The 25,299-nt window shown below is 46.3% G+C and overlaps 1 protein-coding gene and 1 long non-coding RNA gene across 2 annotated transcripts; both read left to right on the plus strand.

Annotated features, from left to right (window-relative positions):
* Positions 1 to 20,775: 20,775 nt before the first annotated feature.
* Positions 20,776 to 21,809, plus strand: LOC109943662 (uncharacterized). Its single transcript, XR_002266713.1, has 3 exons — positions 20,776 to 21,012; positions 21,186 to 21,312; positions 21,601 to 21,809. It is a non-coding gene; the product is annotated as an uncharacterized lncRNA (long non-coding RNA).
* A 2,242-nt stretch (positions 21,810 to 24,051) lies between these two features.
* On the plus strand, positions 24,052 to 25,284 carry LOC109943663 (uncharacterized). The gene is made up of 4 exons (XM_020547160.1): positions 24,052 to 24,105; positions 24,244 to 24,864; positions 24,983 to 25,138; positions 25,204 to 25,284. The coding sequence occupies exons 2-4, from the start codon at positions 24,352 to 24,354 to the stop codon at positions 25,267 to 25,269; spliced, it is 735 nt and encodes a 244-aa protein (XP_020402749.1). The 5' UTR covers positions 24,052 to 24,105; positions 24,244 to 24,351; the 3' UTR covers positions 25,270 to 25,284.
* The last annotated feature ends 15 nt before the right edge of the window (positions 25,285 to 25,299 follow it).

Below are 25,299 nucleotides of genomic sequence, written 5' to 3' on the forward strand. Positions count from 1 at the left end.
AGACTTCCACTACACTCCGGTATTAGTGTACTCACCTCCAAGTTCATTCTTATGCTCTTATTGCCTTTTGCTCTTAATTGACAATTTTTTGTGAGGCAATGGGGTTAAAGGGCCAAAAATGATCTCGTTTTGGTGCTTAATGCGAAAGGGGGAGAAATTAAGGCCAAAGCAAATGGATCAGCTACCACATGAGAATTTTGAAAATAGTAGAGTTAGAATTTTTGATTTGCCAAAATACTCTTATTGCAAAATTTGGTATCTTATGGGGAGAATTTTCGATTATGGGAAAAAGGGGGAGTTTTTTTAATCTTGTTCACTTTCACTTTTGGAATATCTCTCTTTATGCCCAAACAAGTGAGTTTGACTTAGAGATAGGAAAATGAATTTGATTTGCAAAAACAAACCAAGTGGTGGCAAAGAATTATCCAAATATGCCATATTAGAGTCAAAAACAATTTGGTCTTCAATTTGAATCGATGTTGCATTTTTGCATTGCTTTTTGATGTGTTGGCATAAATCACCAAAAAGGGGGAGATTGAAAGGGAAATGTGCCCTTGGGCCATTTCTATAATGTTTTGGTGATTAAGTGTCCAACACAAAGTGAGTGAGATATTATGTGCCAAACAAGCAAGAAGTGCAAACCATGTAACAAGGTATGTTTCTAGACTTAGTACATTGTTTTGAGTACTAACATGTATTGTCTAAGTGCTAGAAACAGAGAAAGAAAGAGAAGAAAATAAATGCAATAGACTTGGCTTGGTACAGCCAAAGTCCAGCTTGGCTTGGCACACCGGACTGTCCGGTGTTGCACCGGACAATGTCCGGTGCGCCAGGCCAGCCTCCGGTGAACAGGCCACTCTCGGGAAAGTTTGGCGGCATATGACTATAATTCACCGGACTGTCCGGTGAGCCAACGGTCGCTAGCGCAACGGTCGGCCGCGCAATCCGCGGGCGACGCGTGGCCCGCGCCAACGGTCGGCAGGGGGCACCGGACTGTCCGCTGTGCACCGGACAGTGTCCGGTGCGCCAACTGCCACGAATCTGCAACGGTCGTCTGCGCCAGAATAGGAAGGAGATCGCGCACTGGACATGAACAGTGGCTGTCCGGTGGTGCACCAGACTGTCCGTTGCGCCACCCGACAGAAGGCAAGGATAGCTTTCCTTGTTGGCCTCCAACGGCTCCTAGCTGCCTTAGGGCTATAAAAGGGACCCCTAGGCGCATGATAGAGTCACCCAAGCATTCACTAAGCATTCTAAGACTCCCACACTCCGTCTCCGCGCACTTGATCGATTGTGTTAGTGACTTGAGCTCCGTTCTAGTTGTGAACTCTTTGTGCTTCATTTCGAGCTCAAGTCTTGGCTTGTGTGTGTGTGCTGCGGATTTGTGTGTGTTGCTCCCCAACCTTACTCTTGTGATTTCATTGTGATCTTTATTGTAAGGGCGAGAGACTCCAACTTGTAGAGATTCCTCGCAAACGGGAAAAAGAGATAAGGAAGAAAAGTCGTGGTATTCAAGTTGATCATTGGATCACTTGAAAGGGGTTGAGTGCAACCCTCGTCCATTGGGATGCCACAATGTGGAAGTAGGCAAGTGTTACTTGGCCGAACCACGGGATAAAATCACGTGTCTCTTGTGATTGTTCTTTCTTTGATTGTCTGTGTTCACAATAGCTCGTTTCAAGCCACTTAACCGTTCTAACTTTCATAACTAAAGTTTTGTGGCTATTAGCGTTGAATTTTACAGGATCACCTATTCACCCCCCCTCTAGGTGCTCTCACACGTGGGGCCTGGCCCCCGTGTCATAGGATGGGAACCCGGGTGCGCATCGGGGAGACTTTGCCTGTGACGCTTCGGGGCGCGAGTGGGGGAATCTGCCTTTAAAAAGGGGTTCACCCCTCGAGTAGCAGCCATGTCTTGCTTCTCTCCCACTCGCGGTGCCCTTTCGCCTTTGAGCTCTCTGCTTTGTGTCGCCATAGTTTACCATGGCCTTGTGACTTCATCCCGATCACGCCCAGACTGAGTGAGTGCTCGAAATGGTATGCCGCCTGCTTGGATGGAATGCGCCGACACCCAGCGGAAGGATTTGCGCCGGCGTCACCCACTCCGATGAGCTTGCCGCTAGAGAGCTTGTGCCTTTTGTCCTCCCTAGCGGGCCGGTGCTACCGGTCTTGTTTTTCCTCTATTGGAGATGCGCGGCCTTGTGGGAGCGGTGTTCTTCCACCGGTGCTTGGTTTCAAGGATGTTCATCAGCCTCGCGGTGGTGGGGGGCGAGATGAGTCGCTACTTCGCCTCCCTCATGGGCTGGTGCCCGCCTCTTCCTCCAGCATTCAGAGGAAAAGGATGATCACCAGCCTTGTGAAGGAGGCAAACTTCAGCTACACGGTTGCGACCAGACCGCAAGCACCACCTTCCGTCGTGCTCCCAGCTCCAAGGCTTGGACGGTCCTGTCCTCACCCCCGTAGGGGGACGGAGGCGAGGTCCTCTTCACCATGGCACGCATGTTGAGGTGGTCATCGCCGCTGGGGAGGCTGCCTGGCGCAGAGGTGGTCGCCGCCGCTGGTGAGGCTGCCCGTTGCAGAGGTGGTTGCCTCTACTGGCGAGCCGCTCGGAGACAAGGTAGTCATCGCTGCTGGCGGACCGTCGGTGCAGAGGTGGTCGCTGCTGTGTGTGTGTGGTGTAACTGATTCTTCCCTGGTACCTGGCCCCCCTGGGATGTAGGCTCGATTTGTCGAGGCTGCAGACCAGCATACCTAAGAAAGAGTTGGCGATGGCCCCTAGGAGGTAACCTCGACTGGGACCTGGGCCTGCACACAGCTTTGGCTAGGGAGCATTAGCAGTACACCCACAGGACCCATCATCTAACACTAGCCATCCTTTGATACATACTCGGGACCTGCAGGGTCTAGTCTGGGAGGCCAAGTTGTGTGTCTGGACCCCCTGGATGGTGGTTCTAGGTACTAGGACACTTGTCGCAGAGTGGTGGAGCGTGCAGGCCCACGGTACGGAACCAGACTGAGCGGCTACACGGGCTCTGGACCACCCCAGGAGACAAATGTCAATTCTCTAGCTCCGGACCCCAGGTTGTCGGACCCACAAGACTTATAGCTCCAATACTAGGTACCTGTCACGGAGTGGTGGAGTGTGCAGGCTTTCGGGTACGAAACCAGGCTAAGCGGCCACACAGGCTCCGGACCACCCCATGGAACGGGGTCCCGTTCTCTAGAGCCGGCTCCTAGGCTATCGGACCCTCCTGCTTTCGCAGAGAAGTCCTAAACTGCAAGCCTGGCTGTCCAATTCGGATGTCATTATGTCTGATGGAAAGGGAACTGTTCGGGTGGGTTAGATAAAATAATATCTGGAAAAATGCAAGGTATGACCATGGAGCAGTAGGATAAACTATCATAGAGGCACATCTGGGGGGGTGAATCTTTTCTTTATAACCTGTCATGCATGGGTGTAGACCAACAGGCCGGGCTTATGAGGGCGGACCTCACTGGGTTGGCGTACACGTATGCGTTATCTAGTTACAAAAGGGAAACAAATTCAACCCCTCGGACTTGCTCCTATGGATAGAACTTACAGAGATGCTCCAGGGGTGAGGAAGAGGTACTCTTTCAGTCATAGCGAAATAGTCACCCCCGGGTCAGCGTATTCCCGCCACCTTGAAGGGTCCTTCCCAGCTGGGGGAGAGTTGCGGAGCCCTTCTTGGTTTGGTACTTGCCGTAGGGTTAGGTCCCGACCCTGGGTTCCCATCTGCGTTTGATGAGAGAGTCCTCGTCCTCGTGTTGTAGCCATTTCTGCATGGACTTGTCGGAGGCCTGGACCCGTGGGGAGTCCAGGAGGGTTTCCGAGGGAAGGCAGGCTTCGACCCGTAGACCGGGGAGCACGGGGTACCTCTGGGGGTCCATCTAGTTGTCCCCACCGGAGTAAGAGCCTCCAGCAAAGACATCCTTTAGGTCCCCCCTCAGGTGACTGATATCCGAGGTCCCGTTCAGTCACGGCCACCTCGCCGTCGTCGACCTTTTCTTTGCCAGGTCGGCGACGAGGTGGGGAGCTGTCTTTGGAAGACTGCTCGCGCCGCTCGCTTACGCGTTTTGCGAGGTCAATGATCTCGCGACACTCTGCGGCGCTGTGGCGACCGTTGGGTGCACAGGGCATGAGCCACTGTTACCACTCTGCGGCTGTGGGCTTTTGTTGCAGTCGCCCCGGCCCCCGGTCGCGACTGCAACGACCAGAGTGGTGGACCGCGGCTTCTGGTAGTCCCAGGGGACGGCACCCGAGCCACCCGACTGGGTAGCCCCAGTTTGTGGGGCCGAGTGCCATGCACGGCCCTCGGCGGCTCTAGCGCACTTGTCGGCCAGAGCGAAGAGTGTGGGGACAGTCTCCACGTCGTGTGTGGCCAACTTCTCCAACATTTTTTCATCACGTACTCCCTGACGGAAGGCCGTGATAATGGAAGCATCGGAAATGCGAGGTATAGTACCTTGCACCTTGGTGAAGCGGGAGATGAACGTCCGGAGAGTCTCCCCGGGCTCCTGCCTCACCGCATGGAGGTGGGCCTCCACTCCGTGCTGCTGGTAGGCGCTGGCAAAGTTCGCAACGAACCACGCACAGAGCTCTTCCCAGGAGTAGATTGATCCTGGGGAGAGGTTCATGAGCCAAGTCCGGACAGGACCGGACAAGGCAACATGAAAATATGTTGCCATCACAACGGTGTTTCCGCCTGCTGCTGTGATAGCGGTAACGTACACCTGCAGGAACTCCGACGGGTTTGACGTACCGTCGTATTTTTCTGGCAGGTGCGGCCAAAACTTGGATGGCCATGATGCTGCGAGGAGATGATCCGCGAGAGCGGCGCAGCCCACGCCGGCCAATGGGACTCCCGCTTGAGACCGGGCGCCCATTGGGGTCTGCGGTGCTACCGCAACAAAGTCTTGGTTGAGGTTGCGACCCTCAACGTTTTGTCGGCGCTCACGCGCCCTTTCCAAAGAAATCCGAGCGTCCTCTCCCGCACGCCTCCGGTTGAGTTCGGCCCGGAGGTCGTTGGTTTGTGCGCCCTTACTGAGGGCGAGCGCACAGACGCCGATGCCTCATGTTGGCGCCGGGATGGCCGTGGCCTTGACCTGGTCGATGTAGAGTGCGCCATGTCGAGCAGCCGGTCGACGTCGTCCCGCCACTGCTTCATGGCCCCCGGTGAAGCCGTGGAGCTTGGAGGGTGACACAGCAACTCCCTGGTTGCTGACAATGCTCCCGGGGCCGTCCTTGATGGAGTCCGGGATGTTTGCGCTGTTGTATGCTGTCGTGCAGCGTGCACAGCAGCAATGCCCGGCACTGGGCGGTCGGAGACCTGTGGCGTGGAAGAAACAACTTCTTCCTCCACCAGGAAATCCGTTGATGTCTTAGCGCGGTGCTCCACGATTTGCACCATCATGCTGAGCGAGGATGCAAGCAAAAACCTAATGCCTAGCTGAAAGGGAATTAGGCTTACACCTAGTCCTTAATTAATTTTGGTGGTTGAATTGCCCAACACAAATAATTGGACTAACTAGTTTACCCAAGTGTATAGATTGCACAGGTGCAAAAGGTTCACACGCAGCCAATAAAAAGATCAAGTTTTGGATTCAATAAAGGAGCAAAGAGGACACCGAAGGCACCTCTGGTCTGGGGGCACCGGACTGTCCGGTGTACACCGGACAGTGTCCGGTGCACCACCGGACAGTGTCCGGTGCACCAGAGGACTACAACTCGAACTCGCCACCTTCGGGAATTTCCAGAGGCACTCGCGCTATAATTCACCGGACTGTCCGGTGTACACCGGACAGTGTCCGGTGCGCCAAGGAGGAGCGGCCTCAGGAACTCGCCAGCTTCGGGAATCTCCAACGACTAGTCCGCTATAATTCACCGGACATGTCCGGTGTGCACCGGACTGTCCGGTGCAACTCCGGAGCAACGACTATTCGGCGCCAACGGCCACCTGCGACGCATTTAATGCGCGCTCTGCGCGCGCAGAAGGCAGGCGCGCCCATACTGGCGCACCGGACAAGGAACAGTGCATGTCCGGTGTGCACCGGACACCCAGGCGGGCCCACAAGTCAGAAGCTCCAACGGTCAGAATCCAACGGCAGTGATGACGTGGCGGGGGCACCGGACATGTCCGGTGTGCACCGGACTGTCCGGTGCGCCATCGAACAGACAACCTCCCAACGACCACTTTTGGTGGTTGGGGCTATAAATACCCCAACCACCCCACCATTCATTGCATCCAAGTTTTCCACTTCCCAACTACTATAAGAGCTCTAGCATTCAATTCTAGACACACCAAAGAGATCGAATCCTCTCCAAAATTCCACACAACGCCATAGTGACTAGAGAGAGTGATTTGCTTGTGTTCTTTCGAGCTCTTGCGCTTGGATTGCTTTCTTCTTTCTTGATTCTTTCATTGCGATCAAACTCACTTGTAATTGAGGCAAGAGACACCAAACTTGTGGTGGTCCTTGTGGGAACTTTGTGTTCCAAGTGATTGAGAAGAGAAAGCTCACTCGGTCCGAGGGATCGTTTGAGAGAGGGAAGGGTTGAAAGAGACCCGGCCTTTGTGGCCTCCTCAACGGGGAGTAGGTTTGCAAGAACCGAACCTCGGTAAAACAAATCCACGTGTCACACTCTTTATTTGCTTGCAATTTGTTTTGCGCCCTCTCTCGCGGACTCGTTTCTTTATTTCTAACGCTAACCCGGCTTGTAGTTGTGTTTATATTTGTAAATTTCAGTTTCGCCCTATTCACCCCCCCTCTAGGCGACTATCAATTGGTATCAAAGCCCGGTGCTTCATTAGAGCCTAACCGCTCGAAGGGATGTCGGGAGATCACGCCAAGAAGGAGATGGAGACCGGCGAAAAGCCCACTACAAGCCATGGGAGCACTTCATCGGAAGAGTCCCGCACCAAGAGGAGGGAGAAAAAGAAGAGCTCCTCCAACAAAGGGAAGGAGAAGAAATCTTCTTCTCACCACAAAGAGAAGAAAGAAAAATCTTCTTCCCACAAGCCGCATCGGAGTGAGGACAAGCCAAAGAGGATGAGGAAAGTGGTCTACTACGAGACCGACACTTCATCAACATCGACCTCCGGATCCGATGCGCCCTCCGTAACTTCTAAACGCCAAGGGCGTAAGAAGTTTAGTAAGATCCCCCTACACTATCCTCGCATTTCTAAACATGCACCTCTACTTTCCGTCCCATTAGGCAAACCACCAACTTTTGATGGTGAAGATTATGCTAGGTGGAGTGATTTAATGCGATTTCATCTAACCTCACTCCACAAAAGTATATGGGATGTTGTTGAGTTTGGTGCACAGGTACCGTCCGTAAGGGATAAGGATTATGATGAGGATGAGGTGGCCCAAATCGAGCACTTCAACTCTCAAGCAACAACGATACTCCTCGCCTCTTTAAGTAGAGAGGAATATAACAAAGTTCAAGGGTTGAAGAGCGCCAAGGAGGTTTGGGATGTGCTCAAAACCGCGCACGAGGGAGATGAGCTCACAAAGATCACCAAGCGGGAAACGATCGAGGGGGAGCTCGGTCGGTTCCGGCTTCGCAAAGGGGAAGAGCCACAACACATGTACAACCGGCTCAAGACCTTGGTGAACCAAGTGCGCAACCTCGGGAGCAAGAAGTGAGACGACCACGAAATGGTTAAGGTTATTCTAAGATCTCTCATTTTCCTTAACCCCACTCAAGTTCAATTAATTCGTGGTAATCCTAGATATACTAAAATGACCCCCGAGGAAGTTATCGGGAATTTTGTAAGTTTTGAGTGCATGATCGAAGGCTCGAGGAAGATCAACGAGCTTGATGATCCCTCCACATCCGAAGCTCAACCCGTCGCATTCAAGGCGACGGAGGAAAAGAAGGAGGAGTCTACACCAAGTCGACAACCAATAGACGCCTCCAAGCTTGACAATGAGGAGATGGCGCTCGTCATCAAGAGCTTCCGCCAAATCCTCAAACAAAGGAGGGGGAAAGACTACAAGTCCCGCTCCAAGAAGGTTTGCTACAAGTGTGGTAAGCCCGGTCATTTTATTGCTAAATGTCCTATATCTAGTGACAGTGACCGAGGCGACGACAAGAAGGGGAGAAGAAAGGAGAAGAAGAGGTACTACAAGAAGAAGGGCGGTGATGCCCATGTTTGTCTGGAGTGGGACTCCGACGAAAGCTCAAGCGACTCCTCCGACGACGAGGACGCCGCCAACATCGCCGTCACCAAAGGGCTTCTCTTCCCCAACGTCGGCCACAAGTGCCTCATGGCAAAGGACGGCAAACGGAAGAAGGTTAAATCTAACTCCTCCACTAAATATGAGTCTTCTAGTGATGATAATGCTAGTGATGAGGAGGATAATTTGCGTACCCTTTTTGCCAACCTCAACATGCAACAAAAGGAGAAACTTAATGAATTGATTAGTGCTATTCATGAAAAGGATGACCTTTTGGACACTCAAGAGGACTTCCTTATTAAAGAAAATAAGAAGCATGTTAAGGTTAAAAATGCTTACGCTCTAGAAGTAGAAAAATGTCAAAAACTATCTAGTGAGCTAAGCACTTGCCATGAGATGATTGACAACCTTAGACATGAAAATGCTAGTTTAAATACTAAGGTTGATTCACATGTTTGTAACATTTCAATTTCCAATCCTAGAGACAATAATGATGATTTGCTTGCTAGGATTGAAGAATTAAACATTTCTCTTGCTAGCCTTAGAGTAGAAAATGAAAATTTAATTGCTAAGGCTAAAGAACTAGATGTTTGCAACGTTACAATTTCCGATCTTAGAGATAATAATGATATATTGCGTGCTAAGATCGTTGAACTTAATTCATGCAAATCCTCTACCCCTAGTGTTGAGCATGTTTCTATTTGTACTAGATGTAGAGATATTAACATTGATGCTATACATGATCACATGGCTTTAATTAAACAACAAAATGATCATATAGCTAAATTAGATGCTAAAATTGCCGAGCATAACTTAGAAAATGAAAAATTTAAATTTGCTAGAAGTATGCTCTATAATGGGAGACGCCCGGGCATCAAGGATGGCATTGGCTTCCAAAGGGGAGACAATGTCAAAATTAATGCCCCTCCTAAAAGATTGTCTAACTTTGTTAAGGGCAAGGCTCCCATGCCTCAGGATAATGAGGGTTACATTTTATACCCTGTCGGTTATCCCGAGGACAAAATTAGGAAAATTCATTCTAGGAAGTCTCACTCTGGTTCTAACCATGCTTTTATGTATAAGAGTGAGACATCTAGCTCTAGGCAACCAACCCGTGCTAAGTTGCCTAAGAAGAAAATTCCTAATGCATCAAATGAACATAGCATTTCATTTAAGACTTTTGATGCATCTTATGTGTTGACTAACAAATTCGGCAAGGTAGTTGCCAAATATGTTGGGGGCAAGCACAAGGGGTCAAAGACTTGTGTTTGGGTACCCAAAGTTCTTGTGTCTAATGCCAAAGGACCCAAAACCATTTGGGTACCTAAAGTCAAGAACTAAACTTGTTTTGTAGGTTTATGCATCCGGGGGCTCAAGTTGGATCATCGACAGCGGGTGCACAAAACACATGACAGGGGAGAAGAAAATGTTCTCCTCCTATGAGAAAAACCAAGATCCCCAACGAGCTATCACATTCGGGGATGGAAATCAAGGTTTGGTCAAAGGATTGGGTAAAATTGCTATATCCCCTGACCATTCTATTTCCAATGTTTTTCTTGTAGATTCATTAGATTACAATTTGCTTTCGGTATCTCAATTATGCAAAATGGGCTACAACTGTCTCTTTACTGATGCAGGTGTCACTGTCTTTAGAAGAAGTGATGATTCAATAGCATTTAAGGGTGTGTTAGAGGGTCAGCTATACTTAGTAGATTTTGATAGAGCTGAACTCGACACATGCTTAATTGCTAAGACTAACATGGGTTGGCTCTGGCACCGCCGACTAGCCCATGTTGGGATGAAGAATCTTCACAAGCTTCTAAAGGGAGAACACATTTTAGGACTAACAAATGTTCATTTTGAGAAAGACAGGATATGTAGCGCATGCCAGGCAGGAAAGCAAGTTGGCGCCCATCATCCACACAAGAACATCATGACGACCGACAGGCCGCTTGAGCTACTCCACATGGATCTATTCGGCCCGATTGCTTACATAAGCATCGGCGGGAGTAAGTATTGTCTTGTAATAGTGGATGATTATTCTCGCTTCACTTGGGTATTCTTTTTACAGGAAAAATCTCAAACCCAAGAGACCTTAAAGGGATTCTTGAGACGGGCTCAAAATGAGTTTGGCTTAAGGATCAAGAAAATAAGAAGCGACAACGGGACGGAGTTCAAGAACTCTCAAATCGAAGGCTTTCTTGAGGAGGAGGGCATCAAGCATGAGTTCTCTTCTCCCTACACGCCACAACAAAATGGTGTAGTGGAGAGGAAGAATCGAACTCTATTGGACATGGCTAGAACCATGCTTGATGAGTACAAGACTTCGGATCGGTTTTGGGCGGAGGCGGTCAACACCGCTTGCTACGCCATCAACCGGTTGTATCTACACCGAATCCTCAAGAAGACATCATACGAACTCCTAACCGGTAAAAAGCCCAACATTTCATATTTTAGAGTCTTTGGTAGCAAATGTTTTATTCTTGTTAAGAGAGGTAGAAAATCTAAATTTGCTCCTAAGACTGTAGAAGGCTTTTTACTAGGATATGATTCAAACACAAGGGCATATAGAGTCTTTAACAAGTCCACTGGACAAGTTGAAGTTTCTTGTGATGTTGTGTTTGATGAGACTAACGGCTCTCAAATAGAGCAAGTTGATCTTGATGAGATAGGTGATGAAGAGGCTCCGTGCATCGCCCTAAGGAACATGTCCATTGGAGATGTGTGTCGTAAGGAACCCGAAGAGCCTCCAAATGCACAAGATCAACCATCCTCCTCCACGCAAGCATCTCCACCAACTCAAAATGAGGATGAAGCTCAAGTTGATGAAGTAGAAGATCAAGCAAATGAGCCACCTCAAGATGATGGCAATGATCAAGGGGGAGATACAAATGAGGAAGATAAGGAGGATGAAGAACCAAGACCGCCACACCCGAGAGTCCATCAAGCAATCCAACGAGATCACCCCGTCGACACCATCCTCGGCGACATTCATAAGGGGGTAACTACTAGATCTCGTGTTGCACATTTTTGTGAACATTACTCTTTTGTTTCCTCTATTGAGCCACACAGGGTAGAGGAAGCACTCCAAGATTCGGATTGGGTGGTGGCTATGCAAGATGAGCTCAACAACTTCACTAGGAATGAGGTATGGCATTTAGTTCCACGTCCTAACCAAAATGTTGTAGGAACCAAATGGGTCTTCCGCAACAAGCAAGACGAGCATGGTGTGGTGACAAGGAACAAAGCTCGACTTGTGGCCAAGGGATACTCCCAAGTCGAAGGTTTGGATTTCGGTGAAACCTATGCACCCGTAGCTAGGCTTGAGTCAATTCGCATATTATTAGCCTATGCTACTTACCATGGCTTCAAGCTTTACCAAATGGACGTGAAAAGTGCCTTCCTCAATGGACCAATCAAGGAAGAGGTCTATGTTGAGCAACCTCCTGGCTTTGAAGACAGTGAGTACCCTAACCATGTCTATAAGCTCTCTAAGGCGCTTTATGGGCTTAAGCAAGCCCCAAGAGCATGGTATGAATGCCTTAGAGATTTCCTTATTGCTAATGGCTTCAAAGTCGGAAAGGCCGATCCTACACTCTTTACTAAAACTCTTGAAAATGACTTATTTGTATGCCAAATTTATGTTGATGATATTATATTTGGGTCTACTAACGAGTCTACATGTGAAGAGTTTAGTAGGATCATGACACAAAAGTTCGAGATGTCTATGATGGGGGAGTTGAAGTATTTCTTAGGATTTCAAGTGAAGCAACTCCAAGAGGGCACCTTCATTAGCCAAACGAAGTACACTCAAGACATTCTAAACAAGTTTGGGATGAAGGATGCCAAGCCCATCAAGACACCCATGGGAACAAATGGGCATCTCGACCTCGACACGGGAGGTAAGTCCGTGGATCAAAAGGTATACCGGTCGATGATAGGTTCTTTACTCTATTTATGTGCATCTCGACCGGATATTATGCTTTCCGTATGCATGTGTGCAAGATTCCAAGCCGACCCTAAGGAAGCTCACCTTACGGCCGTGAAACGAATCTTGAGATATTTGGCTTATACTCCTAAGTTTGGGCTTTGGTATCCTAGGGGATCCACATTTGATTTAATTGGTTATTCAGATGCCGATTGGGCGGGGTGCAAAATCAATAGAAAGAGCACATCAGGGACTTGCCAGTTCTTGGGAAGATCCTTGGTGTCTTGGGCTTCAAAGAAGCAAAATTCAGTCGCTCTTTCTACCGCCGAAGCCGAGTATATTGCCGCAGGCCATTGTTGCGCGCAATTACTTTGGATGAGGCAAACCCTGCGGGACTACAGTTACAAATTAACCAAAGTCCCTTTGCTATGTGATAATGAGAGTGCAATCAAAATGGCCGACAATCCCGTCGAGCATAGCCGCACTAAGCACATAGCCATTCGGTATCATTTTCTTAGGGATCACCAACAAAAGGGAGATATCGAGATTTCTTACATTAACACTAAAGATCAATTAGCCGATATCTTTACCAAGCCTCTTGATGAGCAATCTTTTAACAAACTTAGGCATGAGCTCAATATTCTTGATTCGCGCAATTTCTTTTGCTAGATTGCACACATAGCTCATTTATATACCTTTGATCATGTCTCTTTCATATGCTATGACTAATGTGTTTTCAAGTCTATTTCAAACCAAGTCATAGGTGTATTGAAAGGAAATTGGAGTCTTCGGCGAAGACAAAAGCTTCCACTACGTAACTCATCCTTCGCCGTCACTCCAAGCAACTCTCCATTCTTCGGGGAGAAAGCATGAGCACCAAGCAAAAGGACTCCATCTTTGGTATAATCTTCACTCATTTGTTTTAACCAAAGAGGGAGAATGTAACTCAAGGGCTCTAATGATTCCGTTTTTGGCGATTCATGCCAAAGGGGGAGAAAGTATGAGCCCAAAGCAAAAGGACCGCACCACCACCAATTTCAAAAACTTAGTTTTTCCAAGAGTATTTTTAATTGGTATCCTATTATGTTCAAAAGGGGGAGAAAGTAGTATTTCAAACATGATTTATCAAAACCCTCTTGAACACTAAGAGGAGGATCTCATTTAGGGGGAGTTTTGTTTAGTCAAAGGAAAAGCATTTGAAACAGGGGGAGAAAATTTCAAATCTTGAAAATGCTTCTCAAAATCTTATTCATTTACCTTTGACTATTTGCAAAAGAACTTTGAAAAGGATTTACAAAAGAATTTGCAAAAACAAAACATATGGTGCAAGCATGGTCCAAAATATTATATAAGAAAGAAACAATCCATGCATATCTTGTAAGTATTTAGATTGGCTCAATTCTAAGCAACCTCTGCACTTACATTATGCAAACTAGTTCAATTATGCACTTCTATATTTGCTTTGGTTTGTGTTGGCATCAATCACCAAAAAGGGGGAGATTGAAAGGGAATTAGGCTTACACCTAGTCCTTAATTAATTTTGGTGGTTGAATTGCCCAACACAAATAATTGGACTAACTAGTTTACCCAAGTGTATAGATTACACAGGTGCAAAAGGTTCACACGCAGCCAATAAAAAGATCAAGTTTTGGATTCAACAAAGGAGCAAAGAGGCAACCGAAGGCACCTCTGGTCTGGGGGCACCGGACTGTCCGGTGTACACCGGACAGTGTCCGGTGCACCACCGCACAGTGTCCGGTGCACCAGAGGACTACAACTCGAACTCGCCACCTTCGGGAATTTCCAGAGGCACTCGCGCTATAATTCACCGGACTGTCCGGTGTACACCGGACAGTGTCCGGTGCGCCAAGGAGGAGCGGCCTCAGGAACTCGCCAGCTTCGGGAATCTCCAACGGCTAGTCCGCTATAATTCACCGGACATGTCCGGTGTGCACCGGACTGTCCGGTGCAACTCCGGAGCAACGGCTATTCGGCGCCAACGGCCACCTGCGACGCATTTAATGCGCGCTCTGCGCGCGCAGAAGGCAGGCGCGCCCATACTGGCGCACCGGACAAGGAACAGTGCATGTCCGGTGTGCACCGGACACCCAGGCGGGCCCACAAGTCAGAAGCTCCAACGGTCAGAATCCAACGGCAGTGATGACGTGGCGGGGGCACCGGACATGTCCGGTGTGCACCGGACTGTCCGGTGCGCCATCGAACAGACAGCCTCCCAACGGCCACTTTTGGTGGTTGGGGCTATAAATACCCCAACCACCCCACCATTCATTGCATCCAAGTTTTCCACTTCCCAACTACTACAAGAGCTCTAGCATTCAATTCTAGACACACCAAAGAGATCGAATCCTCTCCAAAATTCCACACAACGCCATAGTGACTAGAGAGAGTGATTTGCTTGTGTTCTTTCGAGCTCTTGCGCTTGGATTGCTTTCTTCTTTCTTGATTCTTTCATTGCGATCAAACTCACTTGTAATTGAGGCAAGAGACACCAAACTTGTGGTGGTCCTTGTGGGAACTTTGTGTTCCAAGTGATTGAGAAGAGAAAGCTCACTCGGTCCGAGGGATCGTTTGAGAGAGGGAAGGGTTGAAAGAGACCCGGCCTTTGTGGCCTCCTCAACGGGGAGTAGGTTTGCAAGAACCGAACCTCGGTAAAACAAATCCGCGTGTCACACTCTTTATTTTCTTGCAATTTGTTTTGCGCCCTCTCTCGCGGACTCGTTTCTTTATTTCTAACGCTAACCCGGCTTGTAGTTGTGTTTATATTTGTAAATTTCAGTTTCGCCCTATTCACCCCCCCTCTAGGCGGCTATCACTAGCCCCCAACCTGGCGCGCCAAATGTCGGAGAGGGAATTCTCCGGCCGGGTGGCGGAGTGCACCCGCCCTAAATCCTAAGATGAGGAAGGGGCTTAAGCGTTTTGCCTATCCTGCTAAGCGGACATCAAACACATGAACACGCGAGAGTTTAGAGTGGTTCGGGCCGCCGGAGCGTAATACCCTACTCCACTGTATGTTGGATTGCTGTGGAGACTTGAGAGTCCAAGCATGAAGATTGAGCTTAAGAGAGCCCAAGAGTGCATGCGTGTGCTTGAACTTGTGTTGTAACGTTGCATGTCTTCCCTTTTATAGCTAAGGGGGACATGCACAAAGGTACTGAGCCCCGACATGTGGGCCCAGGGACATAATGGATATAGCACTTGGAGCTACAAACATTCACCGCTGGAGCAACCCTCTCGCGCTCTGTCATCTGAGATCTGCATAGTATCGGCGTGCAGGGGAAGCTTCTCGTATAAGGGATAATGAGCACAGTGCGCCGCGCGGCACGGGCGCACTGTTTGACAACGGACTGGACAGGTGCGCCGTCTGCAGGATGGCCCTGGCGCCGCCTGCCAGCGGAGTGGACAGGACGCATTAAATGCTGAGAGGGCACATCGCCTGTCAGCATGGTGGGCAGGCGGCGCGTCCTCTCCGCAATAAATGCAGAGGCCGCACGGCTTTAGAGGCCTTACGTTAGGCTCCGCCCGCATGCTTATGTCACGGGCCACAAGCCACGCGGCAGCAACGGGTCTCCGCCTGAGCGGGAAGCGCAAGCACACAGGATAAGGCCTGGACACGTGTCAGCACCGGACCCTTGCTCATGCCGAGGTCCCCCATGTCCCGGGACCCTGCTGTGGTCCGGACCTTATTCAGAGGGACCTGGGGCCCATCCGAGGGACCCGACATGCCTTCTTGGGAGTCCCGGGCCATAATCGGAGGTCCGGGTTGTACGTACAGGGGTCCGGTGTTCCTCCGTGGAGGTCTGGTCCCAATGATACATCCTGGGGTGTATCATCTTTTGTCGCCACGTGGCGCCCCTAGATCTGCCCATGTGGTGGGGTCGGGTGCCGTTCACCGTGTGGCTAGGAGACGCCGTATGTGCACAGCGTCTTTATACTGAGTAGGAGGTACCCCTGATTCAGGTACCGACACATATATATATATATATCCTCTTAGCTGCCAAGAGGGTTTTCACAAATAAAATAATACCAATCTCTAAGTTTTTGGGGTCTTTAAACCCATTACTATTCCAAAAAATACCTTTCATTGGGACTTAACTGAATTGGATTTTCCTTCCCCTTTTTTCTTAATTTTCGGTAAGTGATTAAGTGGTACAATATGAGCTATCACATTTGTTAACTCACTATTCCCTGCCATCACCTCCTCCATTATCTCACCACACAAATGTATTCATACAATACATATAATATTTAATGTATATATATATATTAATCATCCATTTGAATATAGACATAAAAACAAGAGCTAAAACGACTACTGTTTTGAGACAGAGGAAGTATAATTTAACTTAAATAATCTAGATGGGAAATAAACAGACACGTTATCGAACCTGATTTTATATAATCTAGAGGTTAATCCTATACATATGCTTACTTTAGCTTATTCGGTAAAAAACCCACTACCATGACACTTGAGGAGAAATTACCTACCATTGTCACACCTTACACACAAAAATGGTTCATCTATTTTTCATTGCTCCCACCACGTAGCACAATAAAATCAATGATCAATAAGCAAGGTTACCAAACAGCTATGCCCAGATTATTTAATCTAAATTATGCAACCAAGATTATTAAATCTCATATATAATCTAAATTGTATAATCTTATAAGATGAAACAAACAGACACATAAAAATAGTCCTCCTTTTTACAAAAGAGGTCGACATGCTAAACAACGCTCACTGTTATCTTCTCGTTTCTACACATACATCTGATCTAGTCCTATACGATAAGCAAGAGGAATCGTTGTCGGCACCACTAACCAACTCAACACAGACCACGAGAGCCTCCTCTATCTATAATGTCATCCTCTCACCTAGGAGGTGACACCCTTTGCTCTCTCTCTCTCTCTGATATATATATATATAGTTTATGTATTAGGAGCCCTGGGCTTCTAATAAGTAGACGAAGCCCTGGTCTATTGGTTGAACCACACCACCTCAATCCTCCTTTATATCTCAACCGAATCTGGCGCCTCCGTCCACCGTATCCCACCCATCCACCCCCACATTTGAAAATGAAAAACAGGACGAAATCCTAGCGCAATCGTCGCCAGACCCCGACGCGCCGCGCACTGTGCTCTGCCTCCGGTTACTCTGCCTCCTCGTCCGACCCCGGCGCCACCCCAATATCTCCTCCGCGATGCCATCTCCGACACCCTCTCCTGCTCCCGCGCCATCACCGATCAAGAATCCAGCTCCGGGCATCACCGATCAAGAATTTCTAGTAGTGATCCCTGCGTCACCGCCTGCACTGAGCTCCATTGGCCAGATGCCGACCGCCGCCTGCACCGAGCTCCATTGGCTAGATGCCGACCGAGGCCCCGACCTTCCTCCACCGACACCTCGTCGCGTACCACCTCTGCCACCTCTTCGTCCCCGATAATCCCTCGCTCCCGCCCCCTCCCGAGCCACAAACCATAGCCTTACTATAAGAACCCTCCTCCCCTCCGCCGTCGAACCCAGTAGATACCGTGATTTGGTTCTGCGTCAGCCTCACGCGTCCCTCTCTACGTCTCGTGTTCTAGACGCCTCAAATCCGCGCTCCCAGCATCTCAGAGAAGAGGAGCAACACAACTCAAGGAGATCCAATCCTGTGGGCGGGCATCCCTGTCGCCCATTCATCGATCCAAATCTATAGGTAAGCAGACTCATCGATTTCATATTTTTCTCACCGTCCCTTCCACTTGGGCATTCCAATCGAATGGCGAAGGAGTGTTACCAATCAACACCTTGAATTACAAGCCCACCCCTTTTATTATAGAAGTACCTTTAAGCAATGTCCGTGACTAAATGGATCTATTTTCAGTTTTTCCACCCTGTTCGCTGCAGCTGCTGCTACAGTACTTTTAGAAAAAAAATGCAGTCACAGTTGTAGTAAGGGCAGCCGAACAACGTCATGTGAGGTGTCACATGCTTTGAAAGAGTCATGGCTTAGCTTATATCCTTAACCAGTACAATAGGCCATAAATATATATCCAATGGTTCCTTTCTTATTCCATTGTCCGAGTACTGAACTTGTGACCATTATCTGATGTCAGGCCTAACAAGACTGAGTGCTGGGATATGAGGGATAAATTCAATTATTTGATAAGCCACTAAAGCATGTTTTCAGGGATGAAAACGGTCGGAAACGGTATTTATTCGGTAATCAGTTTTTCCTTTGATTGCGAATAAATAGGATATAGAACATACAATACAAATTTGTATTCTTGTTTTTAACATCCAGCTTGTTAAGATTCATAAAAGGTAAACCTCAAATTCATCCTACATTTTCTCAAATAATAGATATAAACTTCGGTATGGATTCGAAAACAAATTCGGTAATTTTTTCAACTTTTTGTGTTGTAGGGAGAAAATAATACATAAAACAACTTATATAATATTTTATTCATATTTGCACTAATGTGCTTGATAGCATAAGAAAAGATCAACATCAAATTTTATACATATCTATTTTAAAATATTAAATTTGTTCTAACAGTTCGGATTACCACTTTCATCCCTACATGTTTTATTGCATTACCTTGTTTTTGATTCTACTACATAGCATTTCACATGTGCACATATAGCTCGTATTGGTGCTTCCCTGCATGCGCCTGCTTGTTTGTTGTAACAATATATTATATCCGTTTTAGACTAAAAATACTTTGACATTCTGCTCATAATAATATAATATTGTCTTAGAATTGTTTCATAAACTAAGATTTGTTTCTAAGATGTTTCCTAGATGTACAATTATATTATTTAACTTGTGTTATTATTTGTAAATTCATTCTGCTCAAATTCTTTTGGCTTTTCCAGAAACTAAAGAGCACAAGTGCCTAAATTCTGAGTTGTGGCATGCATGTGCCGACCCTCTTGTTTCATTGCCTACGGTTGGTAGTCGTGTTGTGTATTTTCCTCAAGGCCACAGTGAGCAGGTTATTCTTCTACTTTGGACTTCAGATTCCAGCGAAATTAGACATAATATCGTACAGTTTATCTGGGTGTTAGTAATGTCAAGATTTAAAATGGTTCTGTCAGAACTAAAGCTCCATTTGTTTCCTTTGTACAAAAAACACTGAGCTTACAAATATCTACCACAGGTAGCAGCATCGACAAATAAACAAATAGAGGTTCAGAGAAGTGTTTTTTGTAAGGTAGTAAACATGTATATAATCAAAACATGCAGATGCTTAGTGGAATAATCAGAACATGCACTTGCTTAGTGGAAAATATAAGCATGAAAAGGCATTAGCTGCAAGGTATTTATTAGGTTTTCACTTTCTGAGATTAAGCAAGCCATTTAGTTGTTGAGTGCATGTTATATGCTGCAACATACCGACGGGCATGGTGGTGAACAGAACTCCAACTCCATCGACAACCGGAGGAGCATGAGGTGAGTTCACTGGATTAAAATGTAAAGGTGCCATCTTCAGGCCCATTTTATTTGCTAGGATACTATCCATCAAACGCCAAACAAAGTTTCCAAATGTTCGTCCATAGCTTTCAATTGCTGCACTATCACCTGTTCACCATATAATGCCCTCCTCCAAATCTTGAGCAACACAAAAAATGCTTCTCGCCTTTTAGATTAATATCTCGCATTCTCGCATTCAGTGATTTGGCACACAAATCTGCTTTATTTTTTTATGAAACAGAAATCTTTCGATTTAAGGCTTTCGTGTTTATGTTTTCTTCATACTTTTATAACCTCATAAATGTTAAAACAAACTATTGATTTATACCTTTATACTTCTAAGTTCATCTACATATGCCCATAAAGTCTAAATATGTGTGTGCCTATATATAGATGTAAATTCAGCTCAAGTATATACATCTACAGTTTATATCATAAAGGGAAACTAAACATTTATGGTTGCTTATGTTGATTCATACTAGTATCTATGCTAATTTTGTAATGCACGACCTTAATGCTACTTTTAGGTGTATTTATGGTCAATCACCATGTATTTTACGCTCTTCGTTTTTATGTCAAAAAATAATGGGTTTAAGCTTATTTATATGTGTGCCTATGCTGCAACACATACAATTCTAACTAAATATGCATAAAGAATTTGCTGAGTAGCAGCAGCACGCCAGCACCTCATATTTTATTCTCATTGTTTCTACTTCGTTAATTCATTGACCCCATGTCTCTGTCTTGGTATATTCTGGAGACAGATCCCCACGTCCTATATATTTTTCTCAGGATTGGGGGTTTGGAGATGGCAGCACTTCTATGTCTTAATCTAGGGTTCGTCTCGATGATGCTGCATATGCTTGTTTGCAATGTATCTATTGTTCTTTTGTCCAACAGCTTCATATGTTATATCTAAATTGTGGGATCTAAGATATGCTTGCCCTTTTCCTTCAAAAGAAACCTTTTATAACTGAAACCTTTTCATTTAGAGATGCAGAACGTGTACTCTCTTATGTGTTTGTGTCTGCACTACTAGCATTTCTTTGGGATGAGCACTACACAAGTGCCTCCATGATAATCATGACTTCTGTATTTTTCAAATGAGTTTTATGACACTTGTTGCAATGGCCTATATATGGGGTTTATGCAAGTTGACAAGTTAATATCCCCTAGCATTCTCCAGATGTGTTCTCTCTCTCTCTCTCTCTCTCTCTCTCTTCCCTTTTTATCAGATCGGTGTTTTGAAAAAAGTGATTTGTGCATTTGACCCTGCTGCGGCACCACATTCTTCATGAGTGCTGGATTGCTTTCTCGGGGAAATCTAGAGAGGGAGTGTCGCACAACCGGCTCCATTGCCGGAGGTTGTGCTCACGCCATCAGTTTTAGAGTCCGGAGGAGGTAGGACACTCACTATTCTCGTTTTCCCCAAAATAGAACATCTCTTCCAACATTGTTACTGTCCAGTTGAGTACATACTGTCAAAATCCATCAGAAATATCTAACTGACTGTTGTTATCGGTAGCTCTCCTAGTTGATTTGTTAAATATCTAACTGATTGTTGATATATGCAGGGAGGAAAAGCAGGGTAGCCAGAATCTCTGTTGGCGTCGCCTGTTTCATTGTGTTCATGATGATCCTTTCAGTAATAGGCCTTTTTAGGTAGTAAAGGAAACGTTTGTGCTCTGGTTTCTGCAAGAGGTTTGCACATAAACAATTTTTATTGCAGTATAGGCTCCAACCTTTGGTTGATAAACACACTCACCATAAGTAACGAAGGAATAAGAATAAATGATGGGAGATACAAGAATCTGAAAATGAATAAATGATGTGACAGGATGTAGGAGAGCAGCATGATCTAAGTGAATGCATAACTCTACTCTTATATTATATCATTCATCTCAATCCATGTCTTTTAACTGGTGAATCATTTAGGTTTTTGTTTGATTTACTTATGCTTGTTCTGACATGTCTTTATGCTTTATACAGGCTTACACAAACCTGTTTTGACAAGAGCCGAGCAGCGATGCTTCCATTTTGGACCACGACCTAGCTAAAGGCTAATGGGTTCCAAGTGTCTGAAGTACCGAAGACATGGCTAGCTCCTCGTTTTTTGTCATGTCAAAAAATCGTGTATGATTGCAACAATATTGGCAAAATATCGTTGTACTTTATATTTTGATATACTATGAACAAAACAAGTGCCCTCTGAGACCATAATGATTTATGCATTTTCAAACTAAATTTTAGGACACTTCTTGTTGTGTTTTATGCTTCCATTAAAAAACAGTCTTATTGCGTTTTATGCCAAATTTATGACACTTTTTGATGTGTTTTACAACAATCTTTGCGAAGTGAGATTGTGCGCGTGTTTTACACTAAATTTCGTACTCATTTACGCTGTTTTAGCTCACGTTTTACGCTGAAATCATTCGAGCCTGAACCCGCGCACGATCGGCTGCACACGATTTTCACGCCGTAATTTTGGGCCCCGTTTGCTGTTACAAAACAGATATAAAATTTACGCTAAATTGCATAATCATTTACGCTGGAATCCCCCCGAGCCAGAACCCGCGCATGATCGGCTGCACGCGATTTTCACGTCGTAATTTTGGGCCTCGTTTGCTGTTACAAAACAGATATAGGATTTACGCTAAATTTCGTACTCATTTACGCTGTTTTAGCTCACATTTTACGCTTGAATCCCCCCGAGCCAGAACCCGCGCACGATCGGCTGCACGCGATTTCGTACTCATTTTACTAATGGAATCCCAGGGCTTTCATTACCTCATTATATATATATATATATATATATATATATAGATATAGTATTTAGAGCCCTGGGCTCTCTCTAACTACAGGAAGCCCCGACCAGACACCGACCAGGTGCTCTGACCGGCGCGCACGCTTTACTGGTTTACTGTAATACACCGTTACGTCAATTATAAATACGAGTTATGCTCCTTTTTGTTACCGTTTACACTCTTTTGGTGTGCGCACGTCTCGCGGCATCCGGGCCCACGAAAAGATCGTGTTCCCGCAATCTAGGCAGTTTACGTAATCCGGGCCCACGAATCAAGGAACTGAGCCGTCGTTTTCTCAGCTCAGCTCTCCCGTAACTATCGCTCCCGCCGAACCCTAGCCAAATCCGCCGCCGTATGCTGCTTCTCCTTGGCGCCCGGCGAACCCTAGACTAACCGCCGCCGTCGCACTAAGATTCTCCCCCGCAGTTCCCCCGCCGTCGCATTCTCCTTCACTCCCGCAGAGACCCGCCTTCTCCGTCGCACGCCCTCGCCTTCTCCGCCGCAAACAGGCCGTGGCCTTGTTTTTCGTCTCCGGCAAGGGCCCCGGAATCGAGGAGGCGGTTGTGCCGCCCCTGCGTTCTCCTACTCGTCGGAGACCGAGACCTCGATCTTCTCCACCGCGTCGGCCGAACGCCGAGTCCCCTACCCCGTCGCGAGGTCCGTCCTCAACGTCGAGTCCCCGACGCATTTGGCACAGCCCCGCGTCGCGTTGGGTTGTCCCCTGCACAGCTGTATCGGATTCAGCCGCCCTCCAGGCCCATCCACATTCCGGTAAGCCATCAACATCTCTTCCAATCTGAATCGTAGATAGAGTTCACATTATTATTTTGCCAATTGCTTGATTTATCAAATACCAATTCATTATAAATTTATAGTTAATTGGAGACACAAATGTATACTATGCAATCTATCACACCTTTATGCAGTTTACAATATTTTGTTTATGCTGATTTGTTGACAGAAGTATGATCCATACATCAATACATTATGCCATAAAACCTATTGCTGTTCAATTTGGGCTAGCTCACACGAAATAACCAGGTTATACATTAATTAGATGTCGCATATGAGCAGAATTTTTTTGATCAAGTTAGTCTCACAAGTTTATGCAATTTACAATATTGTGTTATGCTGATTTGTTGACAGAAGTATGATTCATACATCAATACATTATGCCATAAAACCTAATGCTGTTCAAATTGGGCCAGCTCAAACGAAATAACCAGGTTTTACATTAATTTGATGTCGCATATGAGCACATTTTTTTATCAAGTTAGTCTCATAAGTCTATGCAATTTACAATATTGTGTTATGCTGCTTTGTTGATACATTTATGCAATGTATGGTCATGAACTGATCTGAATTGACTTTGTGCTTATCTTTTTTTTGATCCTTTACGTATTTTATGTATATGTGTTGTTTCATTTTGGTAGGAACATCAGTGATGAAGAACGTAGACCGACCACCTTCCAATCCAAAACGCATCATAATCCAGTCTACTCAGGAGTGCTTCAGCGTTGACATACCCCGTGCTCCGGCGGGGACTGTTAGACCCGAGACAAGGCGTGCTGCTGATGAGGATGATGACTTTATGCCATCATCCAAGAAGCGTAACTTGGACGACAGTCCTGGGAAAGTTTTGAAGAAGGTAGTCACTAAGCGGCGGAAAGCAGTGCCCCCACCCCGACAGGTTAGATATTTATGTCTATGGCAATATATCCTTTTTATGCGTGAAATCATGTTGTCTTTATGTCTGAGTTAAACATTGTGTTGCGATTATGCACATGTAAATGTTTACAATATTCATTTTATATATTTTCCCCAGCAGAAGCTGAACGTCAGATGCAACCCCCAAGATGTGTTAGTAAGCATACAGATATTAAATGACAGACAGCAACAAGCAATTGCACGTAGGGGATTTTCTAGTATTCTTGATATGAGACTGGATGCACTCGGCAGCAGATCACACTTAGCTTGGCTGATGGAAAAGCTCGACCCCAATGACATGACAATTCGAGCTGGCCCTGGAAAGGAGCTGAAAATAACAAAGGATACGGTGCACCTAATTTTGGGTTTACCGAATGCTGGGGGAGGAACTGCATTGGGCATCGATGAAGCTGTTGTTGCCAACAATTTGAGAGCTGAACTTGGGCTATCGAAAGAAGATTTTGGGGTTACAGCTCTACAAGATCGTTTGAGGAAAGGTTCTGACGATGATTTAAGCATCAGATGCTTTTTCTTGATATTGTTCAATAGGTTGTTGTTCCCTACTGCCAGCTGGGGAATAACGAACCATGAGGTTCTTTTAACCGAGCAGATGGATCGTTTCCACCAGATTGACTGGTGTCAGCTTATTTTCAATGATTTATGCCAAGCTGCCAAGAAGTGGCATAACAGGAGCGTTACGAACGTTTCTACAACCATCTATGGATGTTCCATCGTTATTCTTGTAAGCATATCCTTTCTTTGTCTGTTACATGTACCCATAATCTTGTATGCAAAATCCATATACACGTAGTTTATGCTTTTGTTATGTCTTATAATGACTCATGTTATGCCTTTTGCAGCTGTATTATTTGGATCATTTGCATGACTCAGCGGCACCCCTGAACAAACGTGGAACACCACGAATCAAATACTTTGATAGGAATATTATTCAAGCCCTGACAAGAGCTGACAAGGGCAAGATACGCAAAGGAGAAGAAGCATTTGGACATTGCTCGGTATTTTTTCTTATGTGTCAATCATTTTTTTTAGTTTTACTCCATATCTCACACATTTTTTTTAGTTCCGAAGCTCCTCAGAGACCTGCTACACAGATGTACCACCCGTTCATGCACAATTCAAGGCATGATTCTATTTATATATTTGTTTGTCATAGAAT

The sequence above is a fragment of the Zea mays genome, chromosome 1, assembly GCF_902167145.1.
Source record: "Zea mays cultivar B73 chromosome 1, Zm-B73-REFERENCE-NAM-5.0, whole genome shotgun sequence".
NCBI lineage: Eukaryota > Viridiplantae > Streptophyta > Magnoliopsida > Poales > Poaceae > Zea > Zea mays.